This window comes from Tauraco erythrolophus, chromosome 6 (assembly GCF_009769465.1).
Source record: "Tauraco erythrolophus isolate bTauEry1 chromosome 6, bTauEry1.pri, whole genome shotgun sequence".
NCBI classification, from domain to species: domain Eukaryota; kingdom Metazoa; phylum Chordata; class Aves; order Musophagiformes; family Musophagidae; genus Tauraco; species Tauraco erythrolophus.
The window spans coordinates 53,276,426-53,299,140 of NC_141470.1; the positions used below are offsets into that span (position 1 = coordinate 53,276,426).

General features: G+C 42.2%; 1 protein-coding gene across 1 annotated transcript in view; it reads right to left on the reverse strand.

Moving 5' to 3' along the window:
* Positions 1-21,195, reverse strand: part of KCNK10 (potassium two pore domain channel subfamily K member 10) — a 65,159-nt gene extending 43,964 nt beyond the window's left edge. The window contains 1 exon segment of the mRNA XM_086613517.1: positions 21,144-21,195. Coding sequence (XP_086469643.1) covers positions 21,144-21,195 — 52 coding nt within the window.
* Between the last annotated feature and the right edge of the window lie 1,520 nt (positions 21,196-22,715).

Consider the following 22,715-nt stretch of genomic DNA (forward strand, 5'->3'; position numbering starts at 1 on the left):
CAGAAAATGCATGTAAGTTTATGGATGAAGGGAATTTGTATGTCCAACAGGAAGTGGGTGGTTGCTATATGCATGAGGGAAGTAATGAAACGTGGAAGTTTCTGCCCATGTGTAACTAAAAAATCATTAAGCCATTACAATTTTGCATTATGAGGACATGGCTAATCATTTCCACCACCTGCTTTGCTGGCTGTTCCAGCCCTCTCCCCACCCCCATCCTTCATCTCTGTCTGTTGCATTTCTTTAACAGGTTTTGTAAAGTAGAGAGCATCCATTTAGTCAACACAATGAATGTTGGATTTTTACACACTGGGCACTCAAAAGTCTGACGCTGGTTTAGAAAGTCTGGCTTTTAGAGCAAAAATCCCAGCAGACAATGATGGCGTCTGCCTTTGTGTTTGTGCAGTATCTTTGCATGATGTGGGCTAATTAACAGGTGACATTTCAGCTGTGATCAAGAAATGGGAGACAAAATCCTGCCTGCAGGCTATGATTACATATGGGGCAGAACACTAGTATCCCTGTGGCTGTTCTTCTGGGTTGAGGCATAATAATAAGCCCTGCTGTCTGGGGACCACTGGATCTACACAGCCATGGATCAAGAAAACTGCTCTCAGCGCTGACACGTTTTACACCGGTTTGGCCCCGGTCCCTCTGCATATCCCCAAGGCGTTCAACCACAAGACTTGAGCAGTGAAAGTCATCATGAGCCTCCTGCACGAGGGGAATTTCACCTTACTGTTTGTACAGCATTTTGCCACAAACTGCCACTGAAGTGAGAAACATTATTACTACATTTACTGCTCATGAAAGCAAAGCTTGACATATTGTTTGCTTGGAAAATGCAGAGAGTGCCTCCCAGCATATAGCTTTTCACTGCAGCAGTATCCCACTGGTTAAATCTAACGTTGTTTTCCCTGAAGTGGATTCTCTAATGCAGTATTAGTGCTGCTGACTTCAGCAACATCCCAGCAGTCTGCTGCAAATGCAGTCGTCAGTGGCAAGGCATTCAACTAAGTACGGAAAGCGAGACAGGTAAAGGCAGAAAGGGCAATGTACAAAAAACCTAAAAAGATTGAATGCACTGTTAGAAAGAAAGTAGCACCGATTGTTCCCAATTGCTCCTGTCCCAGAGTGGAGCAGGGAAAAGGAAGGAGTATGTCAGGTTACAAAACTGCGTAAGGCATAAAGTCAGCGTTTGCTTCCTAGTATAGGATAATGCTAGTGAAATAGAGTGGAAGTTCATACATTGAGTTCTCTCTGTTGGTGGGAAGAGAAATGTCAGCAATATATACCAGAGGGAATTATGTCTAACCATTGCTTTGCCATCCCTGGCAGCAGCTTTGGGGAAAATGTCATATAAAAAGGCTTCTGCAATTTTTGTATCATTTGTCATCTATTCCCATCTAGTGCTTGAAACTATGATTCTCGATAAGTTTCAAAAAAAAAATCTACATAATTCTGCTTCATCAGTTATAATTGAAACAGACTAATTAATAGCTCTTAGAATACCCCAGCTGCTTAATTTATTTGGAATGCAGTTGTTATGAGAAAACAAAAAGAAAACACCACTGTTTTATAATATGGCTTTTGTTCTTCTTCATTTGAAAATTATAGTTCAAGCAAAAATAAAAAATCTTAACCAGCCCAAATTGGAATAAAGTAGAAATTAAGAAATCAGTGTGGTCTGAGTTAAGGTCTCTTTTTCTGTAGAAAGAGCTTCCCAACTATGAGAGTCTTCACAGAATGCTGATGCTTGGTGCACTGGAGAACAGAAGAACTAAGGGGAACTTAAGCCTCTTTTCTGTTCCTGGAGAGCTTCTTTAGTGGCAAACAAGAAACTTAGTTATGCAGTAAGTCATCAGAATGAATCTTGCCTTCCACTGAAGGATATTGTCACTCCTATTTGATAGCAGTTTCTTCCAAGGGTCAAATCTTGTGGATGTCTTCTCCAATTTCTACTGTCCATGCTACCAGAGTATCGCTGCTTTTATTTAGTTGTGCAGAAAGTGCCTGACTGAATCCAAGTACCTGCCTACCTGGTCTCCACGACAGTGTATTGGGTTTAGGTGGCAAGGTGTTGGTAGCAGGGCGCCTACAGTGGTGGTCTCTGTGAGAGAAGTCATGGGGCTGCCCCATGCCCGACACAGCCAGCTCCTGCTGACTCCAGTGGACCCACCGCAGAACACAGCTGAGCCCATCAGTGAAGCTGGTGACAGTGTATTTAAGAAAGGGAAAAATGTTGTGCAGGCAGTGATGAATGAGAAAAAAAAGTGTGAGAAACAATCCTGAAGACACTAAGGTTAGTGAAGGAGGAGAAAGAGGTGCTCCAACAGCTGTAGGAGATACTCTCCTGCAGCGTGTGTGAGTTATGGAAGAGAACACAGCAGAGCAGGTAATTCCCTGCAGCCCATGGAGACCATCACACCAGAGCAGATATCCAGACTGCAGCATGTGGAAGACACCAGGCCACAGCAGGCTGGTATTTCCTGAAGGACTGCTGCCCATGGAGAGACCACACTGGAGCAGGTTTATTCAAAAAGACTGCAGTTGATAGGAAGGACCCATGCTGGAGCAGGGGAAAAGTATGAGGATGAAGGTGTAGCCCAGAGGAACTGTTATGAACTCACCACAACCCCACATTCCCCATCCCAGCTGCACTGTATGGGGTGGGGAGGAGGAAGAGGAGCCAGAAATGAAGGAGTGAAGTTGAGTCTAGGAAAAAAAAAAGGAGGGGCAACGTACTTTAACCTTTGTCTTTGTTTCTCACAATCCAAATCTATTTTAACTGGCAATAAATTAAATTTATTTTCCCCAAGTCGAGTCTGTTTTGCCTGTGATGGTAATTACTAAGTGATCTCCCTGTCTTTATCTCAACCTACAAACTTTTCCATTTTATTTTCCTTCTCTATCCTGTTGAGGAGGAAGAGTGAGAGCGGCTGGGTGGGCATCTGGCAGCCAGCCAAGCTCAACTCACCACAGACAGTTTGCACAGGGGCAATAGGAGTGAGGACACAACTCAGACTGCATTGTTCAGCACTTTTTCCTCTGAGTCTCACCAGTCACAGAGTGTATATGGATTTTGGTGAAAAAGTCATCAGTCCATTATAATCACGCCCTAAGAATATCAATGTATAGATTAGGACTTAAACTATAGTGATGAACATAAGTTAGCTACAGAGAGAGCACGCAGCCTTCCAACAGTAATGCCTTTTTGTCACTCTCTACTGGAGTTGAGTCAATATAGAAGAAAAACATCATTTGCCTTGTCAGGTGGATTTGATTTTTTCACTTTTTATCATCTTTTATTCTCATTTTTCCTTCCGACACATAAGCATTTTATTTCACTCATTTTCTATACACATTTAAGAAAACGAATGTTAGCAGCATACGTTTTCACACAAAGCTAAATGTCAAATTCATTACATATTTCATCCTGGCAGGAAGTGTATACACTCTTAACCAACCAAGGAGAAGTAGCAATACAATGTAGTATCTCTGACTGACAACTTTAAAATATATAAGAAAACGACAATTGGCTTACAGAGGTTAAATGGCTAGACATTGGGTGCTGGGTAAACTTGACTGGTTGGATTACTTATTAATCTAGTTATGATTAGTTTAACAGGTGTGTAAAAGATTAAAACGTCTATGCAATTACTATTCCCCCGAGCTATGGCGTGTCCCTTTTCTTTGTTTTCAATGGATTCTGTGAGGCTGTTGAAAGTCTCTGGTATTCTACCACTTCACTTCAGCAATTCTGAACCTAGTCTCCCTAAAGAGACAGAAAAGAAGTATGTACAAGCTAATCTAATTTTAGTCAAGGAAGTATAGTGAGAGAGAAGGGTCTGAATACCATTTTTATACTTATTGTGTCTCTGAAAGGCACTGCCATTTCTAACTGGAAATTCTTTAAAGCACAGAAGAATGGCAGCTCAAGCATCCAGCTCACAAGGAGCTTTCAAACCAGGGAAAGGAGAACCTCACAATGGCTGCTTAGGAAAACAGAAAGTCTGCAGGACTAAAATCTCAGTGCCCTTAACCATATAAAACGAGAAAATCTCACTATGCCAACAAATTCAATCCTAAATCGGTTTTTGTAGAAATCCTGATTAATAGTTACATATTATAATTATTTATTTCATAGAGAATAAACTTCAGAACAAGGGCCCTAACATCAGCAGTGCTTAGAACAGTAGTGTCACTGCCTTGAATTTATCACAAATAGCAATAATTACCACATATCACTGTCTTCAAAATAATTCTGGAAAAATCTGATACTGGACAATAACCATTTTTCTTAGTCTTTCATATGAGGAACTCAAAAGTATTTTTAGGCTCCTTCTTGCGGTTTGATCCAACTTTCATTAAGACTTGCACAGGAACCAGTTCAAGCCAAGAAACGCTGCATAACTTTGTTAGCATGGTGCTGAGCTTCTGTATATAGGCCTAGCCTCCTGGCAGGACACGTTTGGTTCAAAACAGTGCTGTACCAGATAGGTTCAAGTTCACAGTTTCCTTAGGCCAGCCTAGCTCAGGCAGCAGGGTTCAACTCTCGCTGAATACAACTGTGCGAGTATAGCCTAGACAAAAAAGAAATTGCTTAACCAGGATGACACAACAAACGACAAGGCTGGAGTAGAAATCCACTCTCCTGCTCCCAGATCTGTGTGTTTTAAGACCTATCCAAAGAAAGCCACTCTTATTTTGGACATCTGTATTTTATTTCTTTAACTTTACATCAATTTTCGGCTTCCACACAACCTTTCTATGACTGCATGTAGTCAGCAACCAGTGAAGATAAAGATATGTTTTTCTTTCTTCAGGCTAATAAGAGAAGGAAACTCTGAATGGCAAATAAAAGACTGCCGTATTCAACATCTTTCTCCACTTATCAGCACAATATTGAATGGTGACTAAATACTGACACGCTTCATTGTAAGAGAGTGTTAAAAGTACAGGAAAATAGAAGGAGAAAATGAGTTAGCAAACTACAGGAGATAAACACTGGATTTATTTAAAGAATATGGGAAATATCAGTCTCTTCCTTCAATCAGTTTTTACTGATCTCTTATTTTGGTTTGAACCACAGTAAATCAAACTCCACTACATATTCAAATGTCAGTTGTCCATGACACAAAATGATTATCAGCACAGTCATCTTTTCAACATCCCACTTAGATTTTCATTGCAATTTCCAAAAGTGTTCTCTTAATATAAAGGAAAATGCTCTTTGGACTAAGTGTAACAATGTGAATGGTAGTCACATAAATGAAAATAAGACACTGACTGACAGTGATTAATTCTTCCCTAAATCCTTTAAGAATAGGGCAAGAAATAACTGATTAATCTGTACTAAGGAAGTCAAGGATTATATGTTAGGAAAACATCTAGCTACAAGGATAGCCAGGCATGGTAACATCCATCGAGATATTGAAATCTCCTTCACTGAAAGCTTCTAAGAACAGGGCATAAAATCATCTGCCAGAAATCATTTAGGTCAGTGTTTTCAATCTGTGTCCTACATACCTCTATGGACCTGAGAAGAAAAGCTATCAGTGAAGGGTAAGAAAGAAAACAGTCTAATGTTGTAAGCTTGTATTTATCATCCAGAATGTGTAAAAAAACTGGTAAAATGTTAAGGGTATATAAAAAAAATATCAAAATCATTCATCTTGACATTCTAGTCCTGACTCCCAGCAGGAAAATGGTCTTGAAATCCTTTCCTTACCCTTCTGTGTAAAATAGTCAAACATATCTCAACGTTCCTCTTCATATCAGTCGTGCTAAGCCTGTAATAATCTTCCATGATTACCTAAATATTTCAGAGCATTTAACAAATAATGGACAAACTTCTGTGACACTGATGAAAAAGGATACCGTATGTGTTCACAGTTTGTCTCATGTAAACACTGTCACAGAGATGTTAGCAAATTAATTAAATGCAAGAGTAATTTTGAAAGTTGATTGAAACAAGGTCTTTGTCATTCATGCATCAAGCAGGTATAATGATTTGTCATCAATGTATTAGCAAATCTTCAAGTTCTTTTAGGGGACATGCTCTTTTCCACTACACATGACAAAATGCTGGTCTATCTGTTATGAGATTAGTAGGCAACCATAAATCAGACTCCTTTCTTCTGTTGGTCTTAAAGGAAAAATATGATACCCATGAGTAAGCTGCTCTTGCTGATTATTTATGAGAACTTACAGATTCTGACCCAGCCTCTCTGCGGTCAGAACCGCAGTCAGAGCCTGCCCACGAACCTAAAATGGACTGCTCAAGAGTTACTCTCACGCAGCTTTAGAGCTCCTGCCTGCTGAGGCTGTGCAAATGGCAGAGAAACAACAGGAAGCCCAAGCTTGCGCAGGCGTCGGCCAAAACTTATCCACTGACATTAAAAAAATCTCTGCAAAAGTCACGGCCATGGGATGCTGGGATACTTTCCCCTCCCTCCTCCCTCTCCCAGGCACTGCACTTTTCCAAGGCATACGTGACAGCTCACTGGTTGAAAGAATGGATGTGCTAAGGCAGGACATGAACTCCAGGAACAGCTGAAAGCATCTTCGTTTTTTTCTTTCCAGTTTGGCTTCAGGACAGCAATCCTCGGGGAGTTCCTAACTAATACTTATTGGCATTAACATGAAGATGCACTGCCACTGACACCATTTGTAGCACTACTTACAGAGCTGCCAAGTCCAGACGAATACTTGAGCGAGATTTGTCTTGTGCTGGAGTGAGATCGTACACTGCTGGAGGGCAGTTCGAATTTTGTTTCACTCACTTTGCTTTCTCTCTCTCCTGACCTGTCTTCTACCCTGCCCTCCTCCAAATCCATCCATCTGCTCTTGTCCCTCACTTCTCTCCAACCGTGCTGGCAGCGTGGGAGGCAGTGCACCCAGAACTCCCTGCCCAGTTCCTCTTCTCGGCACTCAGCGCTCATCTATCCTCTTCGTGGCCTCTGACACTTGAGCTCGGAGCAAGGAGCCAAGCACGTGTTCACATGTGACGGGACTCATCAATGAACTTCAGGTATTGGAAAAGAGAAAACAGAGTAGAAGAGCATTACGATGAGGAGCAGGAAGAGTTGAGAGGAGATTAGAAGTGATTGACAGGGGCAAGTCCCAAATAACGAGTTCCTCCTGCTTCAAGATTGGTGACTGTGTTTGTTCCAACACACTCTCTGGCAGCAGTGTTACCAGCAGATTTATGAAGCTATTTATAGAGAAACTGAATACAGAGAAACCCAAGAAAAATTCTCACCTTTCTCTTTCTGAAATAAGACTAAAACCAATAGATCACTGCTAAAACCTGTTTCCCTAGCATTAGATCCATATTTCTTGCTCGTGCTAAAATTGGGAGTTCTAGTTCATGCAGGTCTCTGCTCTGCTGAGAGCCAAATAGGAAGAAAGTGCTTTTGGCTCAAGAACTTGGGGTATAGAGATGACTTTGTGAAAAACAGTTCCTGTCAGAAGAGATGAACATATCATTGTTTTTCCTTATTAGGTAATACATAGAAAAACTTCTTTCTTGTCAGTATGTCACAAGCCATAAGAACAAACACCAAGGAATAAATAGCTGCTCTCTGGTTCTCTGCAGACTTCACCCTTCAATGAACAACAGACAGGTTGAAGCAGTGATGATGATGCTTATCCATAATCTTCTTTTTAAAGACTAATAAAAAAAAATCTCATTGCACCATGACACACCATTGGACAAAACGGGTCGATTACATTTTCCTCACCAGGAAGTGTCCCAGGATTCCAATAACATTTAGGAAGAGTCTGAATTGTCCGCCACAGGAGTGCAAGGTGTTCTGCTTCAGTGCTCATAGGATGATGTAGGGTCAGGGTTTCAGCTGGTGTACAGCTGCTAGAGCAGCTGGACTGGGATCTTCCAAATATCTTATCTCAAGGATTCACAAAAGAAATTCACCTAATGGTCTGTCTCATAGCCTTCTCATTTCCTTCCAGTGAAGGAAACCTAAGCCTTGCAGCAATTTAGCATAAGAAGGCCTGTGCTCAAAGGGCAGAACATTCTTACTGACAGAACCTAGTGGTAAGACAAGTGCCGGAGACAAACAACAAAGCAAAGATTCATGCTGGCTTCAGAAGGAAGCTAATCTACATTTGAAATATGATTGATGCTGGCTGTCTGCCAGGGGTACAGGCTAATAGCCCAGTGAAGGAATCTCTTGATGGCCTCAATCAGATGAGGAGGACTTTAGCAGCACCAGAGACTATAGCATAGACTGGAATTGTGACATACCAACACATCGCTCAGCCAGGGCAGTACAATATCTCTCGGAGGACTCCCTTAGGTTAATAGCCAGGGAATAGATCTTTCACATATGAGTAAGGCCAGAAAAACACATGCAACATAACCTCTAACCCCAAAATAAGAATCGTGTCAAGACTAATTGCTCCCCTTCAAAGATTTATTGGGGCTGGGATGTATCTGCACATTACTGACCATACCTAAAGAGCTCACACTGATGCTCCTCTGTAAAAACAAAGAGTAGGAATTTCTGCATCAGGAATTTCTGCATTGGTGTTTTCCCCAATCTGGCTAACGACTGGAATTCACAAAAAAATACTTTGAACTCAAGCAAACCTTAGTAATGACCCACCACTTCAATTAAGTGATAAATTTTTTCAATTTTCTTGGCAACAGCAGTAAAAGTGGATCTTTCATCATGTGGTAATGGTCAGAAATCTCACAAGAAGCACATCAAATGGACTATTTTTAGTTCACTGGAGCTATATTATTTGCATATTCTGAGGATCCAGTATGTTTAGATAGTCTTTAGTTCCTACACACAATAACAGAGTCTTGGTTAAAGTGAATGAAAGCTTTTCAATACTTTGAAAACCTATTTTGGAACAGGACAAAGAATACATATAATATAAGACAGCTGCTACAAAATGACTCTGTGCAGAAAAGATCTTTCAGAAAGAAGAATCATAGAATCATAGAATCATAGAATCATAGAATGGTTAGGGTTGGAAGGGACCTTAAAGATCATCTAGTTCCAACCCCCTTGCCATGGGCAGGGAAACCCTCCACTACACCAGGTTGCCCAAAGCCTCATCCAACCTGGCCTTGAACACCTCCAGGGATGGGGCATCCACACTTCTCTGGGCAACCTGTTCCACTGCCTCACCACCCTCAGCGTAAAAAATTTCTTCCTTATATCTAACCTAAATCTGCCCTCTTTCAGTTTAAATCCATTGCCCCTTGTCCTATCACTACACGCCCTTGTAAAAAGTCCCTCTCCAGCTTTCCTGTAGGCCTCCTTTAGGTACTGGAAAGCTGCTATAAGATCACCCCGGAGCATTCTCTTCTCCAGGCTGAACAGCCCCAACTCTCTCAGCCTGTCTGCATAGCAGAGGTGCTCCAGGCCCCTATGAAGACAAAGTTGCTGTTTGGAATGCACCTGTTCAGCATAGCCATTTTTATTTTCTCTTATTCAAAATTCTTTACAACACACACATTTTTCTTTTCTTTTTCATTTTCATTTCATTTTCATTTCATTTTTCTTTTTCATTTTCACACACTTTTGGTGTGTAAGTTGTGCCAGTAAAGTTGTCACAGTCAGCATGATTTACCTGTCCAGTCTGCATGCAAGACAATTCTTAGAAAGTGTGAGTCAAAGAGAGCTCAGTTAAGCAAAAGGAAGTAGGTTAAAGAGGCTTCAGACCCGTTATGCTGCACACAGCAGTATATAATAAACAGAACAGATGAACAGTGTCACTGGGAGGCTGGTTGGACACACAGAGCTCCAGGTCAATGCCAGGCTGACTCCGGCTGCACTAAACTGACTTGGAGTTTGCTATATAGTATACAATTTAGGGTATCATAGATGATAAGGAGCCTGTTAAAACAACTAAATTATGCAAAACTTTTATTATGTCATGCTCAGCTTCTATTCAGATAATACTGTAGAAATATAGTTGTAATTTGCACTATGATAAAACTTTATTGCTACACAAGGATGGCATCTGCTGATACAGTATGGCTTCTAACATCTCGCAGTACTTCAGTGTTGCCATACTACATCACTGGCATGTATCTACATGTATTCACAGATCAGAATTGAAGAGACAGCTGTGGCCTTCTAATCTGTTTTGCCCACAATTAATCTTCATCTGAGCAAAAATGCCTGCATAGTGTATAGCAGGTAGACATGAACTCATTCTCCTGCACTCAGAGCTGGTGGAAACACATGAAATCACTGCTAATAATGCCGAGCTCAAAGTTGCATTTTAAAACTGTCAGCAGAGCTGCACTAACCATGACAGTGTAACTTCCTGTTAACTCAAACCATGTACAAATTGAGAATGAATCCACCAGGAAAAAGTGGTGTATACGTGCCCTACATCCTCCTAGTGAGAAGCTACCCAACGCCATTTGAGCTGAAGTTCAAAACCTGAGCGGGAACAATCCTTGTCTCACTTCTTTCCTTTGCTGTAACTTGGAATGTCTTCCATTGGAGTAAATACAGATATGGCCAAATTGGTCAATGCAGCCTGGACAGTGATTCTGCTGACCCTAAACCATACATCTACTGAAAGTTCTCCAGGCTCCATGAACCATATTTGACTATATCTCCCCTAACCATAGCAGGTCCTTAGCAACTTAGAATATCTCTCCATTTCAGATACCTACCTATGTTTAGGTGTTTTGTTCTCCAACTAAGTCGCACTCAAATGGCATAATTCAGTTTCCTGGCCATACTATATAGTACCAAGTGAGAGGTCTCAGGATATCCTACTTGGCCTTAAGCTGTTGCTCTAGAAAAGCAGAGGTCTCCCTTAGGTCCATTATCACATATACCAGGTCTATGCAAATGTCTCAGCTGCCTTACAGGTCCTTAAGTGGCAGCAGATGCCTATTTTTAGAAAACTGAATCACAAATAATGTCTGGTAGCAATGAGAAATTTAGGTCGCAAGGTTACATGACAGTGTATCATTGTAACCCAGTAAAGAACTCTGCTTCTCATGAAGGCAAATTAGTATGGTGTCTGTAGCTTCATAAAAGGTGGCTCTGGTGGTGTGTCTGTAGCCGTCATGATTGCTGCTACCCAAGACCTCTCTTCACAACCCTTTCTTGTGCAATCCAAACTTAGCAGTCTTAACCTTTCAGGAATCAGTGATGGATCTGAGTTAACCTAGAGGAATGTATTTGAGATGTGTGAGCTGCTTCCTTCATTTCAGCCAGGAGTTTCTACAGTACCATTACTTTTACAATTCTTTCATCATTGAGGTTTTTCACACATATTAGCTAGTGACTGCCTTTTGTTTCTTTTAAATTAAAAGCTGAAATCTAAGAGAATAAAATCCTTGATCAAGCTGTCAGTATGTATTTGCTGTTTTCAAATCATGCCAGTCCAGTTATAATAGAAAATAGAAAAATAATCCAAGCACCCTTTAACAGCGTATCAATGAATCTTAAGAATCTCACTGGCTCAAGTTTAAGGTGCTAAACTCCAAAATCCTCATCCAGTAAAGCCAGTAACATGTTGTTTTTTCTTCCTAGGGAAGAAAATATGAGTCAGTCCTGCTGAGATATGAACATATGGCTCTAACCAATCTAGGTACTCAAAGGCTGATGCTTAAAGCACTGTGATGATCCTGTAGGATAGTGATACCAAAATAACTTGTATTGCTTTGTAAGATGTTTTTAAGGGTGTTAACTTTTGCTATCCCCTACTAGTTAAACAGTTTATTGTCTTCAGCAAACAACAGTCGCACAGTCATGCATAATGTACAGGTTATGAGAAAGACAGAGAACTAAAGCAATTTAAAGATCTATGGAATGCATCTCTCTGGGGGCAGAACTGAGGAACAAACAGAAGAAACATAAGCATGTTTCTCCAAAGTAGGACTAGCCAAATAAACAGATCATCATCTATTAAAGATACTTACTTCATGAGATAAAGATATTTTTTAATATGTCCATAAGATTATTTATACTGTGCTTGAGGATCCTGATACATGCTTGAGGAACTGATACAGAATATATACCTTTTTAAAAAAAATATGCCCTAGGTTACATGCTTACTTCTCAAAGGTAGAAAGAATATCATGTGCTTGAAAACAGTGAATTCTAGTTGGAGGCAGCCAAAGTTGTCTTCATGTCCACACACTTTTTTTCAGAGCATTTTCAGCCTTACCACATGTGGAGAAACCTTCTGGCTGCTGCAGCATCCTGTGAAAGTTCTTTCCCTATGCAGGCTAACTAAGAAACACCTGTGGCTCGTTACACTGGGAAAGTTACCTTGAAACAGGTGCTGTAGCATTCAGCCAATCACTCTGGGAGATGGATGGTCAAGTGACCAATAGCCTTGACCCATCTAGCAAACCATGTGACTCCTGACTATTTAAGGCAGGGCGTTTGTTCCAAAGGGTGAGGTATTTCCTCCTGAGCCTTGGAGGAGTGTGGGCCTTCCTTAGAGTAGAGCCTGAAGCCTTTGCATTAGAGCATTGGTCTACTTGGAGCCACCTGAAGCCTTCCTGCTGTGACAAGTGATGTCATTTTTCTCTCTGAAAAAATGTGATCACACCTGATACTCAGGAAACATTTCATCTAGGGCTCCCTTTCTGCACTGGTGGAGGCTTTCAGAAGGACAGTCAATCAGATGCTGGCAGGCTGATATGGGATTTGTGGATTTCCCACAATTAAAATCTTCCAGAAAGGAGAGGACCCTGTTGATTATGATGGTGGGAGAACTAGATCTGATATCATTGCTTGTGCTCTGGATCTATTTTCTGATAATGCACCACTGCCTGAGCTCCTGGAGATAATTAGTGAAGATGTTCTGAAGAGCACCTGTGATGCTCATCAGCTCTGCATAATTTCTGTCCTGCCTCATATTCTTGACACAGGAGCTTCAGGGAGGAATTCTTACCTGGATGTCATGTTAAAAATGGTTGAAAAATACAAAAAGAAAATGTGGGGGTGGCTGTAGACAGAAGCAGGTGCTCAGTCAGATCTTGAGAACTCTTTGGGAATTGGAGGTTTTGGGTATCCAGCAATGGCAGCTGTTAATGCTTGGAAGATGAAATTTGCCCTTCTGAAAGGATCATTCAGTGAGCAAGGGATTAATGAGTTTCTCAGGGAACTGTCTGTTGGTCGTGGCTCTACAGCACCAGTGGGTGGTGGAGCTTTCCCTAAAATTCATTCAGTTGAACCTTGGGATGGCAAAGATGGTGAGCAACAACTGGTGACCCTGACATGATACATCTGAGACCCTGGGAAGCCCCGACTCCCTCTCCAGAGCCGAGAGCCCGAGCCAAAAGAGCCAGAGCCAGGAGCCCGAGAGAGAGTCCTTCGGAGAAGAAGGTAAAGCCGCAAGCCCCGACGTGGTATTCGCGGGAGGGAAGCGTGCTGGAGTTAGATGAATGGACCGGGTCTCTGCTCACCTTAAAGCCTTCGTGAAAACAAAAAATAGTAAAACGAAAAGGGGGAATTATGGCAACCAATCACTATTACCCAGCTGGACTGAGTTGAGATAATGAACTACTAATCAACTCAATGTACCGATCCTGCCTACAAGAGGCAGGCCATTTCCTCCTGGCTGCGGAAGATGCAACAGCGTCCTTGGTGCCGCAGCCCAGGCTGGTGAGCAACAACCACAGGTACACACTCTTTTTGTTCTGCATTTTCTGCACTTCTGACAGCTGATCTGATCCTGTCACACTTTGAGTCCGTTCTTTTGTAATCTACATTACCTGAAGTAGCTTTCCTTTGTCTCTCCTTGTTAGGTCTTTACTTCTTTTCAAACCTCTTAAATTTCAAATAGTAAACTCAAGCAAAATGCTAGACCTAGCTATGTCTCGACTTCAAAAAAAAAAAAATTGAACCTACACCCAGATTTTGCAGCTGATCACTACGCCTATTCAAGACTCCAGATCCTAAGTGCAACAAGTTTCAATCTCTTTCATATATTTCAAATGCCATGCCCCTTGTCACAACTCCACTTTCAGCAAGATGTTCCCTTTCCATGTTAAAAACAGAAAAATAAAATTAAGCCAGGCTTATGTATTCTCTTCCACCTTTTTTTTTTCCTCTATACAGGTTTTGATAACAGATTCTATCACCTTACTGGCTTTCATTTCCACTTCCAACACCGAGATACACCTGCACTGAAATTTCCACTCTAACCTCAAAATCTTACCAGCGATATCCTATGCTTGTATTTTGAGACATCTAAATAACACATAATAATACATGCATTTCGGATGCTTTGCCAATAATAAGATTTGTAAAAGCATTCCTAGACCAAGGAAATATCCTCTAAATTCTGTGTTTCATTAACATGGTAAGAGACTCATAGTTCACTTTTGAAATACAATTTTCTTTAAATAATCTGAGATAACGTTTGATTGTAACTGTGACAAGCAGCCCAGAAAGTATGTTGGAAGAATAATAATGGTCCATGGACTAAAAAGGATTGGTGTTACCATCCTGAAGTACAAGGGTATATGATATGTGCTGTTCTCACTTGTTTTCATTGGGGTAACCAGTGAGAATTGCATGGCAGGTTATTTATGAAAGTCAGCAGGTTCATCTTAGAGCACATTTTCCATTATAGTTAAAATGTTTGCACATACATGCTTTACAGACAAACAATAGAAGTATAACCAATGTCTCAGGAACTAGAATATGAGCAGCCTCTGTCTGACAAAGGCCAGGTCCCAGGACATTTTCAATTTCTTACAGAAAACAAAAACCAGAGACATTCCCATAAAAAGGTATTTTAAAAGGGAGTATTTAGCCTTTTCCTGAATGTGACTTATTTAACATAAAAAAATCTATAAAAAAGATAGACAATTGTTCAGCATTTGTGTTCTCTGCTTTGGCTTTTGCTATTACACTGAGATTATTACAAAACAAAAGTCCAGCATTCGCATCACACTGAATTCTGTAATACTCTACCTGTTGAATCCTAGTGTGTTTGTTACCCCTTTCTTATCTTGACCTCCTCCTCATTGTTCCTTCCTCATTTCACTCCAGGTACTTAAACTGTTTCCAACACAACATCCAGAGCCCCTATTCTCCCTGTGATTCCAGGCTCTTCTTTACTTTTAACTTAGTAAAGCCTGCAGGGACAACACAGTTCTGATACTTTTAAAATGAAGAATCTCATGTTGCTCGCACTGAAGTGAGTGGTAAAATTCCTAGCTCTGGATTAAATCAAGAGAGTAAGAATTAAACTGTATCACCATATATATGCACTCTTCTGTCTGAAGCTGATATAGTCCACACACTAGCTACATAAATCCACATAAATGCCAAAAGCTGAACCAAAACCTACCCAATTACAACTGATATCATATATCTTTCTCCCAAAAGCAACCTCCATCACTTCAGGTAGCATCAGTTTTTAAGAGTTGCCCAAGGGACTTTTCAGTCCAAAAGCCTATTAATGGATTATTCTTGCACATAGATGGCAAAAAATAGCATTGGTATTCTTCACTGAAATAATAAATCTGTCTTAACCTCTCCCACTGCTGACAATTCTACTGCTCTCCCCATCTTAGACTTATAGCTTCATACTGCCTTTGATTGTTTCCATTCCTCTTTTCTCACAGTAGAGATGACATCTTAATGATACTCTACCCTTCATCTTTCGCACCTTGACTAGAGTTCAGCCTTTCCTTACTAAGAAAGCTGCTGTCCAGTCTTTCACTCTGCCACTTTCTTATTAGTAATTTTACTTTTCTGAATCTTTAGTTTTTTTCCATTTCCAGGGTGTCTTAAAGAAGATAATAATGAAACTAATAACTCTCTACTGTCTTTCCTCCTCTCTTGCTAATTCAGTCATATCTTCCTACCTCTTACCACTTGAGGGTCCACAGTACTCATCTGCCTCCCCTGCAGGCTCTACATAGCCTTTGGTAAAGTTACGACCTCTTCATTCTCTTTTATTTATTTTCCAAACTCTTCAAATTTTCCACCTCACTGTGTTTTGCACTATTGCACCTACAACATGCACTGCCAGGAGTGTCCTCCTGTTTATCCAATTTCTGTTTTCCTTCAAATCTCTCTGTAAAATGAACTCCCTACAGTTGTTCTGCAACCCATGCTTATCAGGCACAGCAGCATCCTGGTCTATCAGATGAGTCAGTAGCCACTATGATTTTGTGATACAAGTAGCTCACGGTCAGTACTCTAGTGCCCATGGGTCATTTGCTGGGACAGAGACACTTTTTTTTCACATCATAGCTTTCCATAGCAGTCTTCTTACACTGAGCTACAAAGAACTGACTTGCCAGTGCAGAAAGATATTGTCTAGCCCACAGTTGCACTCCACTTATTTTCATATACCTTCTTGAAAACAGAGGACACGAACACTCTCATTCTACTCCCCTATGCCTTTACAATCGAGTTTGCCTTCTGCATTGGTCTCTTTGAATGAAAGCATGGAAAAAGTAGGAGCTGCAGAGTAGCTGATGCTGAAGATTTTTCCAGCAAACAGTCATCAAGGGATGATCCAATCCTGATACCTGCACGAAGGCATTTGAGACTCAGCTCTGTTGTCCCACATATAGGTGTCCAGTGCTGCTTGAGGCTTCTCAGTTGAAGTGAAAAATCCCATAGCAGGTGACACAGGACCTATGGAAGACTTGAGCCCCTCTGGAGCGGCAGCTGAGGGATATCAAATGTCTTGAGATACCTCTAATGGCAAACTCAATTGAGTCTTCAGTGTCCATAAAGAAGTGTAATACGAGTTTCCTCTAGCTGTAAAGTGCAGAGATAACCTTATTTCTTAATTGATGTGATCTGTGTATGATGACAGGCTGTTTTCCTCACTCCTAATTGTTTTAGCATTTGATTGCAATACATATGCTCTTCTTTCAATAGCAGATCTTAGATTGCTCTAAACAAGTTAATTATATTTCACAACACCCTTGTGCATTAGGGAAGTATTAATATTCCACTTTTGCAGTCAAGGAAAACGGGAGGAAAAGAAAGCGTAAGTGGCTTACTGAAGGTTAAACTGTAAGTCAGTGGCAAAATCTGAAGAGAAACTCCAGACTCCCAACCACAGCTTGAATTCCCCGCAGACCACTAACTCCCACGCTAAATGTAAGGATGATAATAAATGCATGATTTTAGAGTTCCAAACTGCAGAAAGCAGAAATGATGTCTTTGTGAAAGGACACAGAAACTTGTATCAAAACTTCAGAGTTCCAAAAGGTCAGTGTAGAGATAAACATCTACCTGGAAATTCAAAAGGCTTTGACAATCCATATCACTGCAATGACAGCAAAAAACTGCAGACAGAAAGGATGAAACAAGACTGAACTCCATTTTCTGCCTACTACAAGTATCACCAAGACAGACATCCTTCCCTTGGAAAAGACATCTTACCATCACCTTGCGATATAGTCATGCCTGGGGATAATTTCTGAGCATATTGGAAACAGTTTCATCTACCTTTCTTTTCTACAAAGAAACAGCAGTTTTAAGCTGGTAATCAGTGGGGGGAGAGGGGGAGAATGATATTTCTGTAACATCCAGATGTCTCAGTCAGGATGAGGGACTCACTGTGTTTTATGTACTCTATAAAAATATATGTGCAAAGAGATTATAAGCCAATTTAAGCATGGACAACAGGTGGGTGTAACAAACAGCAGGAGGAATGCAGGAAAGAGGAGAGACGAGAACAATAATTACATGAATTAATGTCTTCATTTGCTGCTATAAACCCAATCTTGTATTCTGAAAAGTACAGATGGAAAGTTGTATGAGGTATGAAACTAAAAATCTAGTCTTCACTAATTTCAGTTATTATTGCTTTACCTGAATTGCACCAAATGGGAGAAGCAAAAATCAGGGCTAGGAAGATCAAATGTTTTATGATTGTGTATATCCAGGCTGATTCCACCAGTAACACAACTGGCAGGCTTGTTTTTTAAAATATAAGGCCACGTAGTGTGAAATCCTGTACCCCTACTCAACATGTCTAACTCTCCCTAAAACATTCCTGAGGTGACTGCTTGGGTTTTTTACTCATTTCTTACCACATCCACTCACTGTATATGAATAGCATGTTTTTTAATCAATATATGTGAGATTCTAGGAAGTAGTTCACATTGGATTGTTAGGAACAAGTCCCAGTGACTTTTGAGATCTGTTTATTAATGGGATTATACAATTTGATTGCCTAGAATAATAGGGGACTTCACTGGAGGAATCTGGACCCTATATACTTCCAGGTTTATGAAATATTTGGTTTATCTAGAAAACACTCAGCATTTACAGGGAACACACAGATATACTGTAGACCCAAGACAAATGAACATACTTTACAATATGATAAAAGCACAGTTCAGCCTCCATGCCTGTTCGTTCCAGCTTAATGGCTGAGAAATCAGCCTCCCATTAGCTGTCTGTCAGACACCGTCCCTCAGGTCAATTCTATTCTTTTAAACCTGTTCTCTCCACAAAGTCTTTCCACGGTATATTGATCTTTGCTGATGTGAACTAAGAATACCAGTTTTATGCCAGATGAAAGTTACCAGCAGACTCTAATCTACGTAAATATTTATAGTTCAGTCAGCATTGAGTTTGAGCATTAATTCATTTCAACGGCTATCGTTCTGACCTGGGTTCAAACCAGTAACATCATCAGTCCCGAGCCAGTCTTATCACCACAAGGGCCTTGGCCTTTAGAAATGTGTGTAATTTCTAGAAAATATTCCCTGGAATAGTAAGATCTAAACAATCTTTGAGATACCATAGCTCTCACTTGCATCGTTGGACTGCTAGCTTGCTTGCCAGGAACATCAGTTGATGCATTTCAAGTACTGTTAGCACAAGTTAGCACAGTTCCTACTAGACAAAACTGTGGAAACTGCACGTTCTCTGTCTGACGACCAGAACAGAGCACAATCATACAATATGCACTGAAATGAGCCTGGTATTTGAGCATGAACATTAACTGGACATGAGCTATGCTTTTAATACTTAGGACTCTTTGTATCCTTGCACCATCAGCTTTCTACATGTTGATCTTCATACCTGAGAAAAGCTGCTTCAGGTCTTAACTCCAAGGATATCACATAAGATGCAAAACATTACATCATTCTTCACACGCACATGCAGAGAACAGAGAATGACTGTAAAGCAAATTCAGTTCAGGGCTCTAAGTGATTTTGTGTAGATCTTTGCTAACATTTCTATCTGCATAAATATATTTTCGTTTCAAAAAGAATGGAACTCTGGTCTACCTTGTCTTCTACCCACATCACTAATTCTTCACTGGGACTACGTGAGTACAATGTCATTGCACTGTTCCTCTACTGGTTGAAGGGTTGGGCCTTAGACAACTTTTCCTTACCAATTTCTCTTTTTCCATTCCACCAAATTTTATCTATTTCCTGAGTCCCTTGGAGAATTAGAAATTAACATTTTTTGCTTCCTTCCTGACTATACATTAGCATCCTTGCTGTCTGGCTAATGAAGTCAATACACTGAGGGAAAATAACAGGTAGGATTCAGCAGTCCTTAGCAGGGACTCAGCTTGGCAGAGAGGAAACCTCCTGAGTTTGAGGTCTTTTACCTGTTACAGTACTCTATGGTTTTGGATACATTAGTAAATTGTGACCAACCACCTGTTGGATCCATATGCTCTAAAGTTGATTGCCAAGCAAGGAGCTGCATACAGAATGCCATCGGTATCCTGTGTGCCTTGTTGGGGAAGGGAGGAAAGGGCTTTTTGCATTAAAAGGCAATTTGCAATACATAAAATGTATTAAAATGAAGCAACAGCAAACACACATTCAGAAAAGCACCTGGGAAGAGCAAGTTTTTACCACACAGAATTTTGACCCTAGGATAAAGGAACATAACTGTTATTAAAATAATCAAATCTCTGTTAGGACTAGCATCCATGTGTTCGTTGTGAAGCTGAGGACAGAGGAGGCTGACGTGTCGATTTCAGCCTTCACCTAATTAAAGACATAGTAAGGCTTAAACTAAAGCTTAATTGTGTATACTATTCAAACAGCACATCGGATCTGCTCAGCAGAAAGATGTCTGTTTTGCTGTATTCCTTCTACACCAGGGGAAACTGTTTCTAACATGTCATTTTGTAGACACGAGGGCACAGGGGATGACAGACAAATTGACCACTAAAACCAAACCTTCATAAAGATGAATAATCAAAGCCTGTGCTATCACTTCATACTTCCTGCAAGCACTGCTGTACAGTGACTGGCTGCCAGCAGTTCTGCTGCAAACCTGAGCATATGGCTTCAAGTTGCTCTGCTCCTGTACCGATGCACAGAAATATGACACATCAGTATACAAATTACCAGTCGGGTTTTTTTCAGTCACTTCTTCTGTAGGTTGCATATGAACCTCCTCCCCATGCCAGGAAAGGAGAGCATTTCATTACGGTTTATTTTAAAACACCATTTGGATCGTTTTATTGAAAACTACTGCACTGGCGTAAATCTCCTTGCCCCATCACACAAGCACACTCCCCAAGACAGACTCCAAACTTAACTATAGAGTTAATCAAACTATCCACTTGGGCTGATCAGTTGTTAACAGGACAGAGTAAAGAGTCTAAAGGTCTCTTTGGGCTCCATTATTTAATGTGTCTTTTTATACCGTCCACACTACGGGTTATATTGCAGCAGCATTTTGCTCCAGTTGCTTGCCAACAAACATTTGCCATCGAGGAGCTCTGAGCAAGCTGTCACATCTGTGTCCACTCCTGTACCACCCATTTAGCAGAGACAATGATCACTAGAAACAACAAAGGAGCCACAGATAAAACAAACAATGCTGTGAGCCAGAGATCGCTGCCATCCCAGGCAAGTTTGCCATGAAAATAGTCAAGAAAAAGGGAGGGGAGGGAAGAGAGATATCAAATATAGAACTACAAAACTTACACCTATAAGAGGTTTTACCCACGCACCCACCCAACCCCACAGCTGAGGAGCATTTTCTAACGCACTGCTAGGATTGAGCAAGAAAGACTGAGCAGTGCACATGCGAAGCAGAACAGCATCCAACGTCTCCTCCCATTTGGAGTCAAACAGTCTCCTATGAGTCACTAGACACAAGGAACAATAATAATTGTTATTATTATAGTAATGATAGTAATAGAGAATCACCAACCTTGAGGATCCCAGTTCACCTGTTTTCTTGGAGTCTCGATTGGAAATTTCATCGCTTCCTTTTTGCACAGGGAGGAAAAAGAATTAAATAAATTCCCAACCTTCCTGTCTCAATGCTGCAGTCAAACAAATTAATTTCAAATTATAGGGAGCCTGCGCTGTTTGACTGTGGGGAACTGGTGGTTGCCAAGGAAAGAAATACACAAATAAATCAAAGAAGGTGGGGAGGGGCGGGGAGGGGAGTGGAGTGGAGCGGTTTGTACCGGCGAGGTGAGGAGGGGTGCAGGCACCCCAGCAGAGAGAGGGAGAAGGGGTGGAGTGAGGACCCGAGAGGGCCTGGGGGGGAGCGGGAACGGAGCAAGCTGAGATGGGCGGCGGGTTCAGGGTGCTGCTGGCTCCTGGGGAGGCTTCTGCAGCTGGCTCGCCCAGCCCACCTGCAGATGCTGGGGTGGGGGGTCCCCGCTGCAGCCCGGCCTCTCTGCTGCGCCCACCGGAGGGGACACCCGGGCTGGCGAGCCCGCAGGCTTGCACGAATCGGGGAGTCAGCGAGCCCCCCGCCCCCCCCCGCACCTCCAGGGACACCTCCAACACGCACGCACGCTCCCTAGCCTCAGCCACCCCCAAAAATGAGCCCACCTCAGTTCAGCCCCGGGCACTAGCGGGGTAACAAAAGTCAGCCATGGGGGGTGAGCCGCAGCGGCATGGCTGGGGCGAGGCTGGGGACCACCCCGGCTGAATGCAGCAGCAGCCTGGCTCGCCCAGGAGAGCCGGAGCAGGAAGAGAAGAAGGAGAAGAAGGAGGAGGAGGAGGAGGAGGTGGGAGCCACCCTATAGCTTTGGAGGGAATTCACAGAGCCCCTCTCTGCACTGGCTTAAAAAGGGGGTGGGGAGAGGAAGCGAGGGGAAGAGGCTGCGAGTCCCTTCCTAAGAGGCGGTGGCGGGGTGCCCTAGGGAGGGGGCAGGCTCCGGCTGGTACTTACTGGGTATCCTTCCCCGGAGGAGGATGCAGGCTTGTTTGGCGGAGTTTGCAGCCGGAGACACGCTCGACTAAGCTACGAGCAGCAGCGGCGGCAGCACATGGCAGGAGTACGGCAGCATCCAGAGCCTCTGCAGCGCAGGGGGAGGGGAAGGGCAGCGGATCGTCCGAGCCCCCGCAGGCTCCGGAGGACCACGGCCGGGCACCCCGAAAGCCTGTGGCCTCCTGCTTCCCTTTCTGCTCAGCGCGGACAGGGATGGACACCTGGCGTCAAGGCAAAGGCTGGCACGGCAGAGCCGAAAGATGCGGCCGGGCTGCGGGGCGGGGGCAGGACTGGGAGGGAGGCCGGAGGCCTCTCGGAGCCCCCGAAGCTCTCAGGGGGCTTCGGGGAAATGGAGGACGCTTGGCTTTATCTTGTGCAATTACCACACGCTCGCTACTTGCGAAGTCTGCATTCTCCCTCTCTTCCTCCTGCTCCAGGCTTTCTCTCAAACCCAAAACAGGCTGGTAACACCAGAAAGGTCTCCAGTTCCAGTTACAATACAAGCCCCAGCTCCCCTCCCTTAGCCAGCAAAACAAAACCCCAGCCCCTCTGGGG